The 20,764-nt window shown below is 40.9% G+C and overlaps 3 protein-coding genes across 3 annotated transcripts; 1 reads left to right on the forward strand and 2 right to left on the reverse strand.

Moving 5' to 3' along the window:
* Nucleotides 1–52: 52 nt before the first annotated feature.
* spred3 (sprouty related EVH1 domain containing 3) lies at nt 53–7,804 on the reverse strand. The gene is made up of 6 exons (XM_085244100.1): nt 7,413–7,804; nt 5,356–5,521; nt 5,029–5,197; nt 4,887–4,948; nt 4,601–4,759; nt 53–4,130 (listed from the first exon to the last, which is right to left on the reverse strand). Exons 1-6 carry the CDS (start codon nt 7,421–7,423, stop codon nt 3,126–3,128), a joined length of 1,572 nt encoding a protein of 523 aa, XP_085100226.1. The 5' UTR covers nt 7,424–7,804; the 3' UTR covers nt 53–3,125.
* A 4,759-nt stretch (nt 7,805–12,563) lies between these two features.
* On the reverse strand, nt 12,564–17,051 carry psmd8 (proteasome 26S subunit, non-ATPase 8). Its single transcript, XM_085244106.1, has 7 exons — nt 16,946–17,051; nt 15,565–15,637; nt 15,365–15,467; nt 15,109–15,274; nt 14,499–14,599; nt 13,941–14,052; nt 12,564–13,374 (listed from the first exon to the last, which is right to left on the reverse strand). The coding sequence occupies exons 1-7, from the start codon at nt 17,048–17,050 to the stop codon at nt 13,237–13,239; spliced, it is 798 nt and encodes a 265-aa protein (XP_085100232.1). The 5' UTR covers nt 17,051; the 3' UTR covers nt 12,564–13,236.
* Nucleotides 17,052–17,059: 8 nt separating this feature from the next.
* On the forward strand, nt 17,060–19,771 carry nup88 (nucleoporin 88). The gene has a single exon (XM_085244097.1). The coding sequence runs from the start codon at nt 17,161–17,163 to the stop codon at nt 19,318–19,320; it is 2,160 nt and encodes a 719-aa protein (XP_085100223.1). The 5' UTR covers nt 17,060–17,160; the 3' UTR covers nt 19,321–19,771.
* Nucleotides 19,772–20,764: the final 993 nt, after the last annotated feature.

The following is a 20,764-nucleotide window of genomic DNA, read 5'->3' on the forward strand; positions in this document are numbered from 1 at the left end:
GGAAACGGCACAGTGAGTTTTATACATGCACACATGAGAAAGAAGAAAACGCTTTTAAAATATAGAGTGAGGGTTTAATAATGATACAAACCCACGATATGTAACACCTCAAAGCAGCACATTGGCACAAAGTCAGAAGTAAGACAGCACAGAAGATAAAAACCTGTCTCAAAAAAATAAAGAATCAGAATAAATATCTCAATAAATAAATAAACAGGTAATATCTCATTAATTACTTTGAAACTAATAAATACGTACATTTGAAAATATGCACATTGGCAGAAATTAATAATCAAAAAAGGAAATAGTACTTAATACAGAGTTACTTAGAAATCATAAGTTATTGATTACTCAAATCAAAAGGCACATTTATTAAGATGTAAGAATGGGGCCTGCAATTGTGATCGCATGACTGTCAGTACTGTACTCTAACACCATTTCTGAACCAGAAGCAGCAAACTGTGTGCAATGGCTTTACTAGTTCTGCACCATCGAGTGAACACGTGTGTCTGTGTGTGAGGATCTATCAGATTTGTGGAGAGAGTGTGTGTGAGTGTGTGTGTGTGAGAGAGAAAGACAAAGGTTTTGAATCAGGGGATGGCAGTCTTGTGACTGGGTTTGGATTTCCTGCCATTGTGACAGGGCGTCTTTAAAAAAATTAAAAAATTAAGAGGACCAACAATGTTGGCAGGCTGGCCTAGTAGTAAAGACAATGTCCCATAACCAAGAGATCGAGGCTTGTGTTCATCAGCAGTTGCATGTCCTGACTCTGAACCCTACTGTCTCTTCACTCACTTTAAGTCACTTTGGATAAAAATTCTTGGCTAAACTTAAAATGTAAATAACATGGTGAAGCTTCTGAAAGGTTCATTCTGCCATAATTTAAAGTCCACCCAGGTGATGCTGCATTTGAGACAACGAAACTCGGTCAGCACTGGTTTCCTTATACAAAAAAAGGTATATCCATCACTTACACTTGTATTACCTTTCTGGGATTCTCAGTACATTCCATGTGTTATTTAAATTTGTTGACTTTTGTTTTTTTTAAAGCTGCAAAATCAACAACAATCAACTTTTTTTACTTTGTGATGATTTTTTTTAATGACTTAAAGCTTATTGCATTTAATACATATTATATAACCATTATGGCCTTATTTAAGTTTTTTCACTTAACAGAAAAAGCCCAAATTTTCTTGTTGTATTTAATTTTGGAAGTGACGCACCTTTCTATAGTGGAACTGGTGTGCTTTTATGCAATGTGGCAATTTGTAAGGTGAAACAAAAAGACATACTGTAAACAAATATCCCTGTACCTGTATTCTAAGGAATTCCTACAAAAATGAAAGGATTTTTTTTGTCCATTTCTTGGTCTAAATGAACTATTAATGCACCTTTAACTGGTTATTAACTGGAAGTAGAAATGTATCCTGCCAATCAGCAAAATAAAACATAGAAATGCAAGGTACATCACCAGCAACATTTTTAAAAATGTCTCAGGGCAAATTCATCTTTAATGCCAGCTTTAAATTTACAAAATCTTCCGCACCCTGGGTGGAACAGAAACTTGGAGCTTTGTTTCTAAATCACGCAACCACTCCAGTTGACAACAGGCAGTGGGAACGTTTGAATAGAATAGCGTAAAAATAGCAGCTTTTTTGACCTTCCACTTAAAGCAATATAAAAACCGCATCGCCTGTTTCGTTCAGTGTTTTCAAGTTAATGTGTCTTTTTCTAATCACAGCGTCAACAGTCTGCAGCAGACGCGTTCGAATGTCGCACCTGCGAGCTACGTGCTGCTGCTCAAAGACAACTTTGTGTTCCTGTTTTTCTGTTATGCTTGATGTCGAGCACAGCAACACACTACAGTATTCAGTTTCAACACTTTTCCATTACTGCTTAGTGTATACTAACATGACTAACCAGTACAAAAATAAATTTTGAAACATTGTTCATTGCACTTAAATTTTTGGTGGTGTCTCACACAGAGGCCGAGACACATCAACAGATTGGTTACCATGGGGTCCTGTTTTGTTTTTCTTTGGGGACAGTGCAGTCACTGTGTACATTAGGTAGAATAGACTCGCTCAGAGGCCTCAGTTGTAAGCACCTTGACTGATTCAACAAGTACAGTGGTGGGATATGAGGATTTCTATGATATATATTGAAAATACTTGGGAATATGGGAAAAATACATGTATGTGCAAATGTGAGGGTGCTGAATGCTAGACACATATTCTCCTTTTTTCTTTTTGGAAACAAAAAAGTAACCATGTGTTTGGTTACAAAGGATCATTATGAATCATGTTATGACTTTTAAGTCTTGGTGGTCATCATTGCAACTTCCCTTAACAATAATTGTCTCTTTGCATTTGATAACCTTTCTCCCATTGTGGTATAATGCGGTATAATCAAAGGACAACACTAGTGGTCTCAGATGCTTGTACTCTCTTGAAGACTGCATGCACCATGTGCTCATTCACACCAAACATCTCTCCTTTTTTTCTTTCCTTGTTTTTAGTAACATCTGAGGTAAAATTAGAGGTAAAGGGTGACATCTGTTCATCTGACTGATAAACAGGCCAACATGGAACAAATAACTTCCCCAAGATCTCATGTTTGTGAGTACGTGAATGTGTGTGCCATTTGGGGATTCTGTCAATATGTTTTACATTTAATAAAATATACCAATTAAAATTATAACAATCATATATATAAACATCTTTTGTTTTTTGAGTTTTTTTTCCTTTCTAAATTAAAAAAAAAACGGACATTTGAAACAGTGTACACTTCACTGTTGCCTCTGCCACCTTCTTTCTGTGATAAAGTCACTGACAGCTAACTCTAGATCAGCCACTCCTCAATAAATCCACTATAACTCCCACAGAGCCTGGTCTGAGTGCAATGCACCTACAGCAGGCATGGACCAGTGAGGAAGGCCCCAGGTTGAAAAGAGAAAGAGCCGAATGCAGCGGAAGGCTGTTGGGCTTTGGCGGGCCAGAGGTCTGGGTCTACTGAGAGCACTGTTCCTATTTAGGGCCAACCTTCTGCGTCCTAACGGATGCTCTCTTCTCTCAATACCCAAACCCCCTCGGTCCAGGAAACCCCTCCCTCCCAAAAGCCTGGCTTCATCGGACTGCCTTGTGCTTTCCCCCACAGCAGCCACACCTCTCCCCACATCGCAGGCAGGCGCGCAAAGGCAGGTAGCAGCACATGCAGGGCACAAAGAGAGACAGGGCCAGGAGGGCCAACCAGCGGGCACAGCAGAGGGGATGCGGGTGGCCCCCCATTGAGTCATCACATGAACAAGGCTCCCAGAACTCTCCCTCAGAGTCCGACATGCAGTGGTAGAGCAGACTCTCTGCGCACCACACACAGGTCCACTGGCGCAGGCAGTGCAGGGCCGGGTCTGGGGCATCTCTGCATCGGCCCCGCCCATTCTCTGAAGCACTGAAAACAGAGCGGCAGTACACACAGCGAGACGAGCATGACGATGAAGCCTGAGGGCACGGGCTGTCATCATCGGGAGAGATTGCTCCTGGGTCACCACTACTACTGGCCCCTCCTCCTCTCTTACGAGTCCGCGACCGGGGAGTGGCCAGCGATGTGTGGATGCAGCAGGGCGACGGCGAGCCTTTACCCGTCTCCTGGGGTGAACCGGCACCTGAGGACACGCCGGATACAGCATTGGGCATGGACATACAGATGGGTGACGATGAGGATAAACGCTGGGAGGCTTTACTGTCCAGGCTCACAGTCACATCACAGCCCGCCGAACCCACTCCTGCCAGCTCCTTCTCAAAGCGAACCACGCACAGCTCTGACTTGTCCTGCAGGCTTCCTCCACCACCAACAACCACACCGCCAGTCAGCCCCCCAACCATAGTCCTTGTGGCCCCTGCCCGTCTGTAATCCTCATAACCTCGAGAACCCCACAGGTCTTTGCAAGGGTCCACACTGTGCAGGTCTCCCTCCTCCAGCAATGAAATAGTGGGTGAGAGGGGGGACAGGGGAGATGAGGCTGGGGGACCTACAGGAGGAGTAGGTGGAGCAGGAGGTGGGGGCGGGGGCGCCGGGGGATTCAACACAGCCGTCATTTGTGAGAGTTGGTGCTGGCCCGACCTGGTGTGGATCTGTGGAGAGGGTGTAGGATTACAGAGTGAGTCAGGAACATTGTGTACTATGGCAGTGGTTATAGAAGGTTTTCATTTCTCAGATATCCCACATCCATACACAAGAAATAGAAAAGGCCACACCTGTTAAAATCTCACTTTATGCATTCTCAATGTAGAACAAATAAACTTGCATGGACTTAACAGTGGGGACAGAGGGGGGAAAAATCAACCAAAACAGTTGATGGGGTTTTTTTTGGGGGGGGGGGGGGGGGGGGGGATCTAAAACAGCTCACAAACCTCTTTCTAGGTTGTCTGCAGAAATCATTACTCAGCTTTTAAAGTGTTTATTGACGAGAAATAACTGCAAATAAGTGCAAATAACTGAAAAATCAGTTACAAATGCACATATCAAGATGTGCACATTATTCTCAGTGCAGTGGTATGGTCTAGTCAGTAAACTACAGCTAGAGCAGGAGGTGGTGTGCTACCTGAGCAGGTGTTTGCGTGGTTACAGCATGGCTGGATCCAAAACTAAACTCTTCCGACCGCACGAAGCAAGTAGACGATGACTCGCTTGTCACTATGGTGATGGGTTTGGGAAGCATCTCCTTTCTGCTGTTGGATGACGACTCACTTCCTGTATGAGACTGATAGAGGTTGCATGCCACCCCGCAAATCAAAAATCAACAATGACTGCATTTGGGTCAGGTGACAGAATACACAAACCCATTTTATTCAATATGTGGTCAAACAATGACCTGTTCGGTTACTCACAGCTTGTCCGTCATCCTCAGTGTCGGCCTCTTCTGGCGTGGAGGATGAGGGCGAGTCAGAGCCTTGTAAACGTAAAAAGAGATGACTTAGGTTTTCCTGCATATTTTCTATGAATCATATTTTATACGCAGCTCATGTCTACCTCTGTCGAGCTTGTCTATGACAGTCTGAAGCCCTTTCTCAAAGGAGATGGCATCGGCAGGGCTCTGGAATGTAAGGCCAAACTTTCGATCCTCTACTCGCCAGTGATGGAAGATGGGGTTCACCTTGTTGTACACTAACCCTTTTTGCACTGCACACTCCAGCACCGGCTAGACAGAAACATCATTCCAGACAATTTAAGAAGTTAGTTAACCAATTAAGATCTAGTCCTTCCTTAAGTTTTAAGACAGCATATATCTACAGTCTTTGGATGGTGTTGACAAGCAACGTGTCACCAAAGACAGGCATAACACACGCACACACTCACTGCTCGATCTCGCAGCCGTTCTCCACGTATGATGTACTCCCTCCGTCCCCTGCCATCATGACTCCGCCCCTTACATATGACCACATGACTGAGGCCACCACCTCCAAGGGGCACCCAACCGCCACTGGAGTCATCACGTGTCATCACCACCGCACGAACACGCACACTGTCAGGGAAACCAAGAGTGAGCCGAGGCCATGGCTGATTAACCAGTGTATCCTAATGTCTTGATGCATGCTCAATCATCCAGGTTAGGAAATCCCAAAATGTCTATTCTCTTCATCTGGCTGTAGCCTTTTCAGTGGGAGAAAGACTTTGTCACTCATCCAAGTGACTTTTTCTCTTCACCCTGAGACTAAAAAGCTCTAAGTCCAGATGAACAGAATAAACTTATTGGTATGCACTATAATAATAAACACACACTGGCACACACATGTGCACAAATACCTGCAGCAACTGATATGCACAGTCATTCAAGTGAAAACAGGTAAAGCCAGATCAACTTTCAGAACACAAAAATTCAGTACAGTGTGAGGATTTCAGCACACATGTTTCCATAAAGAAATTCACACAAAAACCACAAAACTGACAGCTTAGTTGGACTATGAGTCGTGGCTATGCAACATGACCACTCAAAGGTATATCATACAGTAACTCATAGCTAAGGCAATTACTCATGTGACCGGTAAATCTAATTTTAAGTATCAGTCTGGCTTGGTGTTAGCATTTCCTAAGCATTTCTGCTGCTAATGTTTGAAAGCTAGAATGTTAAGCTATAGTGTGAGCTATATGGGCTCAAAATTAAGGGGCTATGGAGCAAATTGATAGAAAGAACGCCAAGGTTGAGGAGGAGAGAAATGGCCAAATGGGAGGAGGGAGGAAGAATGAGTGTTTCCAAGATAGACGTATCAATGAACGCACCCATCGCCATCAGAGGCCCGGCATTCTTACAAAAAGAAGAAGAAGAAGAAGCTGCTCTCGCCAAATCGGCTGAATAATTCAGCACTGCAGTTCGACATGTGTTTGTAATGCATGCACAGCTGCATCTTTTTGTCATTTTTCAAAGCACACTGAATTTTAATTGTTGCAATTATTTTTCTTAAGACGCTCCCTGTCTCCATTCCGCCCCTGCTGCACGCACTCATTAACACACCCCGATATTATGTTATATTTTTTTATGAATGGGATGGAGCGAGACTGGATTTGACACTGCACTGCGCGTTATACATTTCGCCGCAAAAAACGTTTTAGGCCCAAATACAATGCAATCGCGTGTGAAAAGGGAAGAATGAAGAAGAAGAAGAAGAAGAAGAAGAAGAAGAAGGAAAAAACGAACGAGTGGGTGAGAGGATGGAGAGGAAACGAGAGATGGGGGGAGGGGGCCCGATTAGAAAAGGGAAGAAGGAGAGGAGGGGTGAGAATGAGGGAGAGCGAGGGAGAGAGAAAAATCACATTTCATTCATAAAGTTTGGCTTTAAAAAATCATAATGAAACCCCGAGACACGTTGATAAAAATCACAACGCCTCCATCCCTCCCTCGTTTTACTGTAGCCATGTCTTGAATGACGCGATGCTGGCCCCAAACTCGCCATATTTCGCCTCCCCCCTCCATACATTTTACACACTGACTGATTTCGTGCTTGTTTTTACCAATCACTAACCACGCATTTCGTTTTTGAATTGCTGCATAGCACCCGATGTTTGCTCAGTACAATAATTGTTGTTATTTCGTTAATTTTGTGCGTGCATGCCGTGTGCCAGTCATCCAAAAAGCACAGGTCCACATGTAGGTGGCTTGACATTTATCACAATTTGGCGTGGATATATCGGAAATGGGGTGTATGCTGTTGATTCAAAACTACGTAATGGTGTTTTTATTCTCGGCAGCCTGCTAAACTGTAGAGCACCGAATGTGATAACAGTGCATGATACTGGTGTAACACTGAGGGTGGTGGCGTTCTTTCCTATCCGTTTTTTTTTTTTTTTTTTTTTTTTTTTTTTTGGCGGACGATTGAATATATATGTGCAATGTTAAAAATGAAAATGTAAGGACTTACTCGCCCTCCATGGCTCGGTGTTGCCCGCCGCTTGCAGCAGCCCACCCCAGGGTCTCCTCTCTCTCTCTCTCTCTCTCTCCCTCTCTCTCTCTTTTTATCCTCCTTTCAGGAAACACTCAGGCTCGCTCACATTCTCTCTCCATCTGCTCTCATTTTCCTAATCTTTCTCTCTCTTGCTCTCGCTCTCTCTCTCCACCTTGATGTCGTTTCGGTGTATCAGGATAGGCTTGAGGTTGCAGCAGCCATTTTCCGCTGGCAGCATCCTCCCTCTCTCTCTTTCTCTCTCTCCCTCCCTCCCTCATTCTCTCTCTCTCTCTCTCTCTCGCTCCAAATCACTCCCTCTCTTATTCCTTTTCTCACTCTACCTGCCCTGTGCCAGCACATCCACACTAATCATTGACAGCATCGCGGCTTTAGCTAGCCTATAGGGTTTTTCACCATGTGATTTTAAATGGCTGATAATGATACCGAGTTGCTGATACATGCAGTGACGTGGGTGGTGAATGAAAAGCTCGGTAAAACCATCAATGACCTCTGGTTGATCCGTGATAACTGTGGAGAAAACTAAATTCTATGAAATTCTATGAAATGCAGGTAAAATAAAATCCGACTGCATAGTTCCTTTAAAGTATAAGCCCGGCACAGTAATATGCGTCTGTATTAATTACATTTTAACTGTTTATATATACAGTTTATATGCAACCAAAAGCAGGGCAAAAATACTATTTAGTCCACTACAAGGTCCATAGTTTGGGCGAATCCACAAAGGTTTCAGCACCATGGACAGCAATTCACCTTAGCGTAATGAAATGGTACATCCCCAATGTGAAGGCATTTGGGGTTAAACGCTGTGTTTCAATACACTCTGGTGACTTTTTACTTTATGACCATTTTTGTTACTTTTTAAACAACGAATATACTGTATACTACCTCACTGCGGCTATTCATATAGGCCGTATATTTACCGCTAGTGTTTTCTAAGAGAAATAAATGCAGGTAAAATAAAATTAGAATGCATATTTACTATTTTAGTATAAGCCAGTGTATATATATATATATACATATATATATATATATATATATATATATATATATATATATATATGTCACTGTTTACTACAGGGAAAAAAAGTTTGCTACTGGCACATAACACTGTGTATCAATGGCACTGTGACAACCTTTTATTTTGTGGTAATTTATTACTTTCTTCTGCCATAAATATACCAGCCTACTGTTTGAACTTGGAAAAAAATATATATCACTATGGATGTTCCTATAAGTTACATAATATCCATATTTTTTAATGTACAATTTACCCCATGTGAATAGATGACACTCTGGCCACTAATCATTTTAGTTTTCAACTCTAAGGCCATAAATACACCAAATGCACTTGTAAAAATTATGCTGCACTGTAGCTATTCATAAAGACTGCTTTCTCACGACGTTTGAGAAAAGTAGCCCAGCTATGTTTTGTCTCTTTCCGTTAAAATTCCTGCAATTCTTCACAATGTCCTTGGACTGCTTTGAGTTAAAGCAGAAATACCACAATGAGAACTGTAATGTAAAGCGGCAATGATAGGCATTGCTGCCACGTGTTTTTAATGTCTCTTTAATGAAAATTATAGCGTGAGCCTATTCCATGTCCATCAAATTCACTTATTATAAATTAACTTTCTACTGTCCGTTCAGTCCCTCTAATCCATTTAGCATTTTAATTTAAAAGAAAAAAAGTAAGTGTGAATTAACAACAACATACCAGACAATGGAGATTCTTGGAAATCAAGCGTGAAAAGAAATTTTTTCTTAAGTTGAGAAAGAGATTACTTTTTCATTCATCCCTGAAGCTCAGTTATGTTACATCAGAAAAATAACCTGATTTAAACACACAGGTTCTCACAACTTTAACATGTACAATTCTTTTAAATGCAAAAAACATAATCTCACGGCACTTTACAAGATAAAGGACTTACACTATTAGAGTAACCAAACTAATCCCTTTAAGCCAACTCTCTTGGTGATAGTGGTCTGTCTCGCTCTTGTAGTTCTGTAGAAGATGTTGTGTTTAAATACCCAAGGTTAGTTTTCAGCACCACGGACAGTCCCTTAATAAACGGCTCAGACGCAATCACAAACGAATCTATGTTTTATGTGTCTTCATCACTTTTAAGTTAGTTTAGAAAAAATATTTCATGAAGGCTAACCCAAAACATATTTAATGTTAAACCTTGACATAATTTACTAATTTTAGTAACAATAACCTACTACTAACAACAACAACAATATGAGCTCGTTATTCGCCAAAATGTCAGGTATTAACAGTGCAGAGACAGGTATTTAAGATATTATAATTTTGGGGGGGGGGGGGTGGATCAATTCAATTCAATTTAATTTATACAGCGCCAAATCACAACAACAGTCACCTCAAGGCGCTTTATATTGTAAAGTAGATCCTACAATAATAGATACAGAGAAAAAACCAACAATCATATGACCTCCTATGAGCGAGCACTATGGCGACAGTGGGGAGGAAAAACTCCATTTTAACAGGAAGAAACTTCCGGCAGAACCAGGCTCAGGGAGGGGCGGGGCCATCTGCTGCAACCGGTTGGGCTGAGAGAAGGAAAACAGGATAAATACATGCTGTGGAAGAGAGACAGAGATTAATAGCAGGTACAATTCAATGCAGAGAGGTCTATTAACACATAGTGAGTGAGAAAGGTGACTGGAAAGGAAAAACTCAATGCATCATGGGAATCCCCTGGCAGCCTACGTCTATTGCAGCATAACTAAGGGAGGATTCAGGGTCACCTGATCCAGCCCTAACTATATGCTATATCACATACTGCATTTTTCCAAACTACGTCCAGCACCATGTCATGATCTCTATGTGTTTGGAGGCACACCACAATTTCACTTTAATTCATTCATGGAATAGCATTGCAGTTTTATCAGATGCAATATGCATCATGTAGATCTCCCTTTTCCACCACTTCTCAAAGATTCTCTGTTGGATTGAGGTCAGGTGACTGTGGAGTTCATTTCAACACAGTGAACCTGACATTGATATGGTCAGCAAACCAATGTGATATATTTTAAGCTCGTGAAAGCAGCTAAGATGGGCACACTTTAGTAACAAAGAGGTGGACAGCAACAATATTAAGACCGACTATAGTGTTTGAAAGATGTTCAGTTGGTACTAAAGGGGCCAAGAAGATATCACCCACGCTATTAAACCACTAGAAGCAGTCTAAGCTACTGATTCAATGCAGGATGAATCCACACTTCATGTCCTTTATGCTAAATTCTGACCCCAAATGTTGCAGCAGAAATTGAGACTCATCAGACCACAAAATATTTTTTGACTCTTGGATTATCCTATTGGCGACTTGTGGAATTAGAACCGTTTCGTTCTTAGCTGACCAAAGTGGTACCCTGTGTGGTCTTCTACTGCTGTAGCCCATTTGCTGTTTCGCATACCTTGGTTGCAACTGGTTATTTTAGTTACTGTTTCCTTCCTTAAAAAAATGTTTCCTTTCTTCACAGTTTGAAGGAGTCTTGCCATTTTCCTGTGACCAGGAGATGGATGTGAGAATTTCCCAGTAGATCAGCAGTTTCTAAGACACTCACCAACAGCAAGAACCATACCTAACCACTCAAGTTAATTAAAGGTGAGTTAAATCACCTTTCCTCCCCATACTGATGCTCATTTTGAACTTCAGCAAGTCATCTTAACCATGCCTAAAGGATTGAACAGATTGATTGTTAATACAAATGTCGAATCATTCAAACCGGTGTAACTTAAAAAGTGGCCGGTAAGTGTAAGGCAATGACAAAACATGGCAGCGTCATTACACATCCAAGTACTCAAAAAACTAAACTTCCACCGTGAAACCAGTTTATTTTTGTTTTGTTTTTTGGTTAATCTGTCATTTTAAGGTTATTTGAATACACAAAATATTACTAATGATTCAAAACTTACATATCTTATTCACAATGCTCTTACAAACCTCTACCTGGCCACATAACACCTTAATTTGCTTAAATGGCCTACAAATTAATACAATCAGGAAAATAAGTATAAATCAAATGAAACCCAGCAATGGCAGTGAAACAATACACAGATTGATGGACTCAATTCCTGAGCGATTGTGGCTCAAGAGTTGGGAGTTTGCCTTGTTATCAGAAGGTTGCCGGTTTGAGTCCCGGCTTGGACAGTCTCGGTCGTTGTGTCCTTGGGCAAGACATTTCACCCGTTGCCTACTGGTGGTGGTCAGAGGGCCCGGTGGTGCCAGTGTCCGGCAGCCTCGCCTCTGTCAGTGCGCCCCAGAGTGGCTGTGGCTACAATGTAGCTTGCCATCACCAGTGTGTGAATGTATGGGTGGATGACTGGTTGTGTAAAGCGCTATACAAATACAGGCCATTTACCATTTAGTTTGCCCCTCTGAAGCAATGAAAAGATTCACAAGACTGTGACCCAGTAACACAAATCCCACAAGCTGCATCAGCTCCAAGTGCAATTCACATCTCTTAAAAACAAGCAACCAAAAAAACCCAACAATCGTGGATTAAAGGAGTTGTACAATGAAACTAAAACAACATACCACAAATAAAAGAAAAATAGTCTGTTTTAAATCTTTTTTCATAATTGCAGAAAGGGATAATGAATAACTGAATGGATATTTATTTCAATTGCATCATCACCAGTTGCTGGGTGCTCTGAAGTCAGATATCCAACACCACCTCTGGCATGTCAGAATAACCAAAACATGCTTAGCACCCAAAGAAGTGCACAGGAGACATGTGGTATGGTATGGTATAGTATACGTTCAACATAAGGAATCTGGCTATCATTAATAAAATCTGAATAACTATGTGATCGTAACTAGGACCCAATCTTACCCTTAAGATGAAAGTTCAAGCATTTTACTCTTCCTTATATTTTCCTTTGTACCATTGGTTAATAATCAGTAATTCTATTTTTGATTCCACTTCCAAATGCACCAGCTGCATCCAGCTTACTCAACATTGAAAGAGACTAGAAAAGACACTGACCAATGAAAGAAGGCATTACTATTGAGCTGCTATCAGTGGCTTAATTCTGGGGAAAGTTAGAAATGTATAAAGAACACAACACTAACATGCAAAAAGTTTGTTTTATGAATCATTTATTGTAGATCAATGTGTTTACAAAATGTCTAGTGAGGAAGAGTCAAACACAAACTTCAGTGGCAATTTTAGATACAAGGCAAGGGCAATACATTTATTTTTGTTCTACCCAGGAGAGAAAACTTTGATACAAAAAGAATTTGAAGTTCAGGGAAAAAAATGGTGAGTTTATTGACAGTTGTTTGACACTGAATACCAAAATTAGGGTGATGACTTTAAATTTTCTTACAGTTGAAAAAGAAGAGACCCAGTGTTTAAAAGAAATATCTGGGAATGACTAAAGAAAACTAAAGTTTAACGTTGGACAGATGGTATTTTGAATAAAAGAACCGGCTTTAAACACTCAGACTCTCACATGTCTGCAATATAGATATTTATATAGCAACTGCTAATTAGACCAAAGGTGATATTTTCAGTGGGGGGTTTTGTATTAAAATAAAAACCAATCTGTCAGACTTCCAGGTAGATTTGGGAAAACAGGAATAATGGATGCCAGTTGATTTGTGAGGCATAGGAAACAAATAAACCACTCTGGCAATAAAGGAAGTCATATCCCTTAGTGAAACTGTGTTTGAGCTGACTGGATGTATACTGGACCAGTGGCGTGTTTGTCTGAGTGCATCTGTACATGGTTGAGTGTGTTCCTGGGGGCGGATTACACAATCATTTCCAGCTGTCGTGCGTATTCGATGACCTGTTGTGCCAGCTCAGTAGAAGGGATGTTCACCTCTTCTGTCCGCTGTTGCTGATTGGTGAAAGAGTAATAGCCATCTGCACTCAAATTCCATCCTCTCTGAAATGGGGGAAAATGTATTCATTTAAACAAATAAAAAATAAAATGAAAATCAACAGTTACAGATTGCTTATGTAGTTATTTGACTTATTACATGCAATAATCTAGGAAGGATTTTTATTTTAATTATAGACAACTTGTTAAGGAACATCTGAAAACAAACAGTAAAATGTATCTTTTCCATCTGATGTTATGAATATTACTTATTTTTCAGGTTCTGCCTATGCACAAATTTTATCTAACATCTGGAGGGACATTTTCCTGTATATTAACAAGCCAGTTTCTGACAACTCCCCTTCCTATATCCAATCATAATGACATCTACAACATAACACGTTGATTAAGAACCAACTTAGACTTTACATAAATATTTCAGGCACCAAGGCCACCTGACAGCCAGTGTTTACCTAATAAATCTTAATAAGCATTTGCATAAGCAGAAGCAACAGAGTTAAGCAGGAACTTAATTTCTTTAAATCATGTTATCACAGCAGGAATCTAATGTCTCCTCCTCATAATATCTGGATTTGACTACAGGCTTGATTCCCAAATGAAAACAGACTTACCTTCTTGGCATAATCTGTCATCTTTTTGGGGGAACTGAAGAAAAGCACACGGGTAGCTTCACTGAACTGGATCTGCTCATACGCCTTCTCTATGCAACCTGCAATCTCGTCGCTGCAATTGAAAAGGTCAGCTTTAGTTAAAGTCATCTTCAAAGGACAGAGTTGTATTTTTAATGACGTTTTATACATTTCTACATTATTATGGCACAACACAGTGAAATGAAGTTGTTTTTCCCCCCAGAGTTCACAGTACAAATCAAGAAAACATTAAAAATTAGACAAAGACAGGAAAGATATTGTTTAAAAAGGTGTTTAAACTGCCATCTATTTCACATTTGCTCAGGTTAAAGTATTGGTACAACTATGAGAGTAAAATAAATCATTGTGTTTGTTGTGTTGAGTTGTCTTTACACTATTCACTGCAACTATGTAAAATGGATTAAAATAGCTTTTGCACACCTAACTGTTGTTATGTGGTTGTAGGCTACTGATAAATATTTTAAAATTCACAACGAATGCAGAATGTGTAAAAGGCATAGAAATCATTATGGTCCTTACCGAATTGTGTCCAGAAGAATATCTATAAAAAAGGTGTAGCTCTCAGCAGGGATGTTGCCTTTGGCTAGGAATACTTTGTTGTAGCTTCCCTCCATCAAGTACTGAAATTAGCAGAGAGAGAATAAAATATTAAGATTGCATTTACATCAAAGTTACTATAACAGGACTTAAATTATTGTGTATAAGTAAAACTCCAATAAGCCAAGCATTTGTCCAAATAAATATTTAGTTTGTGTAAATTAATATATATACCTTTAAATACATAATGGGTATAAAATATCAGAGCACACATCAATCTACCTCAGGCCAAAAGCAATCTATTAAATCTTAGTGAAGCATATAAAGGAATTACTGCAAATAGCAGTCAAACATAACCCTCTGATGCAACATCTATTGTAGGATCAAAACTATTTTACAAATGTAGCTTCTATAATTTCAAGTTAACACTAATGCTAGCATGCATGCATATATATATCACTAATTTTGAGCAATTTACGGGTACAAATTTCCAATTGGACACACAAATTTTTTTTTTCTTTAACACCTGATATTACACAATAAAAATCATCCAAATCAAAATCAGGCATTGTCCATAAGTAAGCTATAGCACCTGCTCTAGAGACACTGGGTGTCTGATGTACACGTTGGTCTGAATATCTCTAGCACTCAATCTTTCGAGTTCTGTGTGAAACTCAGACACGCGATTCTGCGAAAGCAGGAAGAGCAGGTTCAGTCCAAGTAACTGATGCATGTAAGCAGCTTCAGGCAGCTCTTCCCTAAAAAAGAAAAAGATGTAAATAATTACTTCAGTTACAAAAAGACCTCAATCTTGGGCAACAAATTCTCTAAGAGAAAGTGGCATTTACTTGTAATCAAAGTAGTAACATTTTAGCTGGGCCATGTATCGCTCAAAGGATGGGATGTCCTTCTTGAGGATGCTCCATAAGGCTCCTATTTCAAGTACATCACCTAAAATACAAACATAAATTGTACTTAGAAATTATTTTGCAAGTAACTTAAAAAGCTGTTGTGTTAACTTGTGGCAGCTTGATTTGCAGGTACTCACGAGCTAAAATGAGCTGCTGCTTGGTGAGAGAGGATCCACTGGTAGGTAAAAAGTTCAGATCCAACAATGAAATCTGTTTAAAAAGAAAAGATAAATGTAACAATGTAAATCTAAATTACAACACATCATTTGTAACAGAACAAACCCCAAAGTTGGTTTTCATTGAGTTCTAACAACCTAGACAACCTTATAAAACATTTATTTTGATGTCAGACTCCTGTTGAAACTGTTTTCCTTCGTTTCTCAGTCAAACTCTGTTTTAAAAAAATAACAATTACATATACAGAGCATCTCAATGCCAGGGTTATATCACAAGAAAAAAGGAAGAAACAAGGAAGAACACAAGATACAGAGGAAAAAGCTGTAACAAGCATTAACAATCTAATTTATCAAAGTTATATTTTATTGTAACAGTTTTTTTCCCTTTTCAAGATCTTAACTATAGTGCCGTGTTGTAATAGTAATAGTTCCTAATTTAAAAAATGAATAAAGCTTGACTTGGAGATGGTCCACCTTGTTTTGTGAATGTGAAATTTCCCCAACATTATCATTTATACCCACCAGAAGGCAGTTGTCCAATAGGATGTCCTTAGTAAACAAGGACAGCAAACTGGTGACATGATGAACCAAACCAAAGATATCAAGAACCCTTTTTGTTTTTAAGCATTGAAGAGAATGCTAGTTGTGTATAGTTAGGGGGGACGTTTCAGATTCCCCTTGGAATGCACTTGGTTATTACATTTGTATTTTTTGTCATTTAACAAGAAGCTGCAATGAGCTCTTTATCTCCAAGTGGCTGTACCAAACGTGGAATTGATTGAATTGAATAGGTGTATTTTATATATAGGCTAATATAACTTTCATAATGGTTGCTTCTTAATAGAAATATAACAGATTTGACTGACTTTGCCTTGCAAAACTGGTTGTATATACGAACAATTTTTGAATACGAAAAACATCTTTGCTGATGTCCTTATCACGAGTCACTTTAAAAAAAAAAGCAAAGAAAAAAAGGTTCTTCTTTTTAGTGATACCTCTTTCAACTCGGCTTAAACTTGCCAAACAGAAAACTGAGCTAACGAAAGGTACAGTGACGTTAGCTTTCATTGACTAAGTTAATCATTTGTTTCATCATTATCCTAAAATGATGATATTGTTCGATCCCTCTCCAAACATTGGTTTGTAGTTAGCAAGTGAAAACTCTACACTATTCAACCAAAATTAATTTAATTATCGGTGTTTATCCAGTTACTGACGTTAACGTACAGCGTTAGCTGGGCTAGCGTAAGTTAGCAATCTGTTTGCTAACAGTGCTAACGTTTACAAATAGAAAGACTTCCTTCCTACAATCAACCCTGGACAAGCAAATGTGCGACTTTACCTTAAGCTTGCTCAGAAGGTCTCCACATTTGTTTAGGTTTGGATTTTTCTTGTTCCACTCCGCTTTAAGTGTCTCATACAGCCCAGCGGTCTCTTTCAGCGCCATGGTGATTCTGCAAAATATACGACACCGGCCACCGTAACACGTTAAATGACTGTCGTGAAAAAAACCAAAACACGTTACTGCTTCCTTCAGAAATCAGACAGTTGATCAAGATGGCGGCACTCAATTCAGAACGGTGGCTCAATGACTTACCGAATCACACGATATTCAAAATAATACGCGAGAAGTTGGATTTGGAGTGCACCTCGAGTGAAAGAGGGATCGCTAAGAACCTCACGTTTTGTTTGGGAGCGGATTTGTTCGTGTGGGACGATTCAGACCGCGTGTTTTACACAACCAACCTGCGGCACTTAAACTCAGAGGAGAGCTCCGGTAGCGGGAAGTATCAGACCTTGCTGTGCATCAACCCGCCGCTCTTTGAAGTGTGCCAGGTGCTGGTGAGCCCGACACAGCACCATGTCGCGCTGGTCGGTCAACGAGGCGTCTCGGTCCTGGAGCTTCCTCTGCGGTGGGGCAAGAGGTCCGAGTTTGAAGGCGGACGCAGCAAAATCAACTGCAAGACCATCCCGGTGGCGGAGCGCTTCTTCACCAGCTCACCGTCGGTCAGTCTGCGACAGGCTGCTTGGTACCCTAGCGAGACTGACGAGCCACATATGGTGCTGCTCACTTCAGACAACACGATCAGATTTTACAGCTTGAAGTCTCCGCAGACACCGGCCAAAATCCTGCCAGTGTCGCAGTCAGAAGACGAGAGCAGCCTCGACCCTCCGGTGCATTCGTACGCAGCTTCTCTGGGAGAGATAGCAGTGGCGTTTGACTTTGGGCCGATTTCATCCCCTCCTCGGCAGCTGGCAGGACAGGTCTCCAAAGACCAGCTGGTCTACCCTCTCTATATTCTTTACGAAAATGGGGAGACCTATGTGAACTACACGAGCCAGGTAAACGGTATAAGTCTGAGTAAACCCGTTGGACCTCTCCCCATGTATCCAGCAGCAGAGGATAACTATGGCTATGATGCTTGTGCCATTCTGTGCCTGCCATGTGTTCCGAGTATCTTGGTCATCGCCACAGAAACTGGCACACTGTATCACTGTGTCGTGCTGGAGTCTGAAGAAGAGGATGACACGGGGGCAGTGGAAAAGTGGATCCGAGGCACAGAGACAGTGCCAGCTCTTTATGTGTTTGAGTGTGTTGAGCTAGAGCTCATACTTAAAGTGGCAACGGGAGAGGACGAGGAGCCGCAAGAGTTTGATTTCACCTGTCCAATCAAACTGCACAGAGACCCTCTCTGTCAGCACCGGTATCATTGCACCCATGAAGCAGGAGTGCACAGCGTGGGGCTAATCTGGGTCAACAAGCTGCAGAGGTTCCTTAAATCAGATGAGGAGGATAAGGACAGTCTCCAGGAGCTGGCTGCTGAGAAGCGCTGCATTGTAGAGCACATTCTTTGCACCAGACCGCTCCTGACCAGTCAGTCGGCTCCAATTCGTGGTTTTTTGATTGTGTCTGACCTTGCCTTGGGCGCCACCATGATCTGCATCACCAGCACTTACGAGTGCATTCTGTTACCCCTTCTGAGCTCCATTCGCCCTCCTTCCCCTCCCCTGCTTTGCTCCCACCCAGGTCTGGGCTCTGCCAGCTCCCCTCTGCGTGGGCTGGCCGAAGACTCCTTTGAGCAGCACATTCGCAACATCCTGGCACGGAGCTCCACCAATCCTCTTGTACTTAAAGCTGGAGACAAGGACACATCACCACCACCTCCAGAGTGTCTGGAGCTCCTCAGCAGAGCCACACAGGTGTTCCGCGAGGAGTACATTCTCAAGCAGGACATGGCTCGTGAAGAGATGCAGAGGAGGGTGAAACTCCTGACAGGCCAGAAGAACAAGCAGCTGGAGGATTTGTCTCTGTGCAGGGAGGAGAGGAAGAGTTTGAGAGAAGCAGCAGAAAGGTTGGCTGATAAATACGAAGATGCAAAGTATCGCCAAGAAACCATTATGAACAGGGTTAAGAAAGTGTTGTGTAGCCTGCAAAGCCAGCTACCCATACTGTCAAACAGTGAAAAGGAAATGAAGAAGGAGCTGCAGACCATCAATGATCAACTGAAACACCTGGAAAACTGCATCAGACAGGTGAACATGAAGATGGAGTACCAGAAGACACAAGTGGGCAAGGATATGCCCGGAACTAGGGCAACAGTTTCCCTCAACGCTCCCCAGAAGAAGGTTGTTCAGGATGTCCTCAAAGAACAAGGACAGCAAATTGGTGACATGATGAAGCAGATCAAAGACATCAAAAATCATTTTAGTTTCTAAGCACTGCAGAAAAATGCTAGTTTTTTTTCTGTATAGTTGGGAAAATATTTCAAATTTTCCATGGAATGCACCGTTATTACATTTCCGTTTTTCTGACATTTGATAAGAAGCTGTAATGAGTTCTTGAGCTCTAAGTGGTTGTGCTATCTTCTTATATGCTATATCTTATATGTGCTAGTGTAACTTTACCTTTCATACTAAATGTTTTTCCTTAATACAGAATACAGAAATACAAAAGGTTGGATTTTCTCTTACAAAAAGTTGTATATTTCTACATCAATATTTTTGACATGTTAATGATTGAATCACTAACATACTCAGTTTAATGTCCCGTGTATAGGCAGGAAAAATTAAAAGTAATTTGTGCTAAACTAACCTTATACAGCTGTTTTCAATTTTGTTTGCTCACCTTTTTGCATAAAAATAAATAAATGAACTTGAAATTATTAAACTTGTTTGTGTCTCAATGTAGGATAGCTACAAAAAGCAGAAATATTAAGAGACAAATCCAAGTTAACAGTTTTATATTGACATGCATTAACTGACACGTTCACAGCTGCTGGTTGCTGTATTTGCCAGAGTACTTGGAGAAAACCTGTGTAAACAGGGGGAAGATGCAAACATCACAACGAAAGTCCCAGTTAGTAATTTAACTGCGAAAAAACAAACAAATGTGAACTGAACTAAATATTCCACGTCCTGGCAAGATGTTTGAACTTCTAAAGGAGGCTAAAATCATGTGAGTGTTTGGTTTGATATGGATGTTTAGCATAGATGCAATACATAGCATGCCCCCAGTAAGAGACACAGCAAGAGCATAACTCCTAAACAGAAGGCAGGAAATTATTTGTTTTGTCTTGGTTATTGTCTTAATAAACATTGCAAGCCAAAATTGTAAACAATGTTAAAATTCAAGTAGGGCTTCCTACACACTAGGGATTCACTTTTTCTCCCGTGTCTGAACATGTCCTTCAATGTGCACAGCTGCATGCCTCCAGTCTGCCATCTACAGCTGGGAACTCCAGTGAACAATTTCAGCATAAGATTGCCAAGAATCCTGTATCCACCAGGTGTCACCCCATCTCCAGAGCTGACGGCCTCAGTTTTTCTTCCACCACAGGTTTCCTAGTGAGGAATTCCCCACATAAACAATCAGTGACGTATAAGGAGACCCCAGTTTTGTTGAGTAAGCTTCATTGTTGGGGATCTTTGTCGTCGCTGGGGTCATCAACTGTAATTTAGGCTGCTTGCAGGGTTGCAGTGGTAGCTTGATTTGAATACCAAATATTTGAGATGGTTTATGACCCAGAATAACTATTTACATAACAGACAAGCACTGTTCAAACTGCTATTGGGATTTATTTTTTTTTACTCTCTAAGAAGGTGTTGATAGCTGTGACTTAATAATATACAAGGAGAGCATTTTTAGTCAAGAAACTGCATG

The sequence above is a fragment of the Mchenga conophoros genome, linkage group LG14 (assembly GCF_057382185.1).
Source record: "Mchenga conophoros isolate Kocher_MC1m ecotype Shallow Benthic linkage group LG14, M_conophoros_male_GT1.1, whole genome shotgun sequence".
In the NCBI taxonomy this organism is placed as follows: Eukaryota; Metazoa; Chordata; class Actinopteri; order Cichliformes; family Cichlidae; genus Mchenga; species Mchenga conophoros.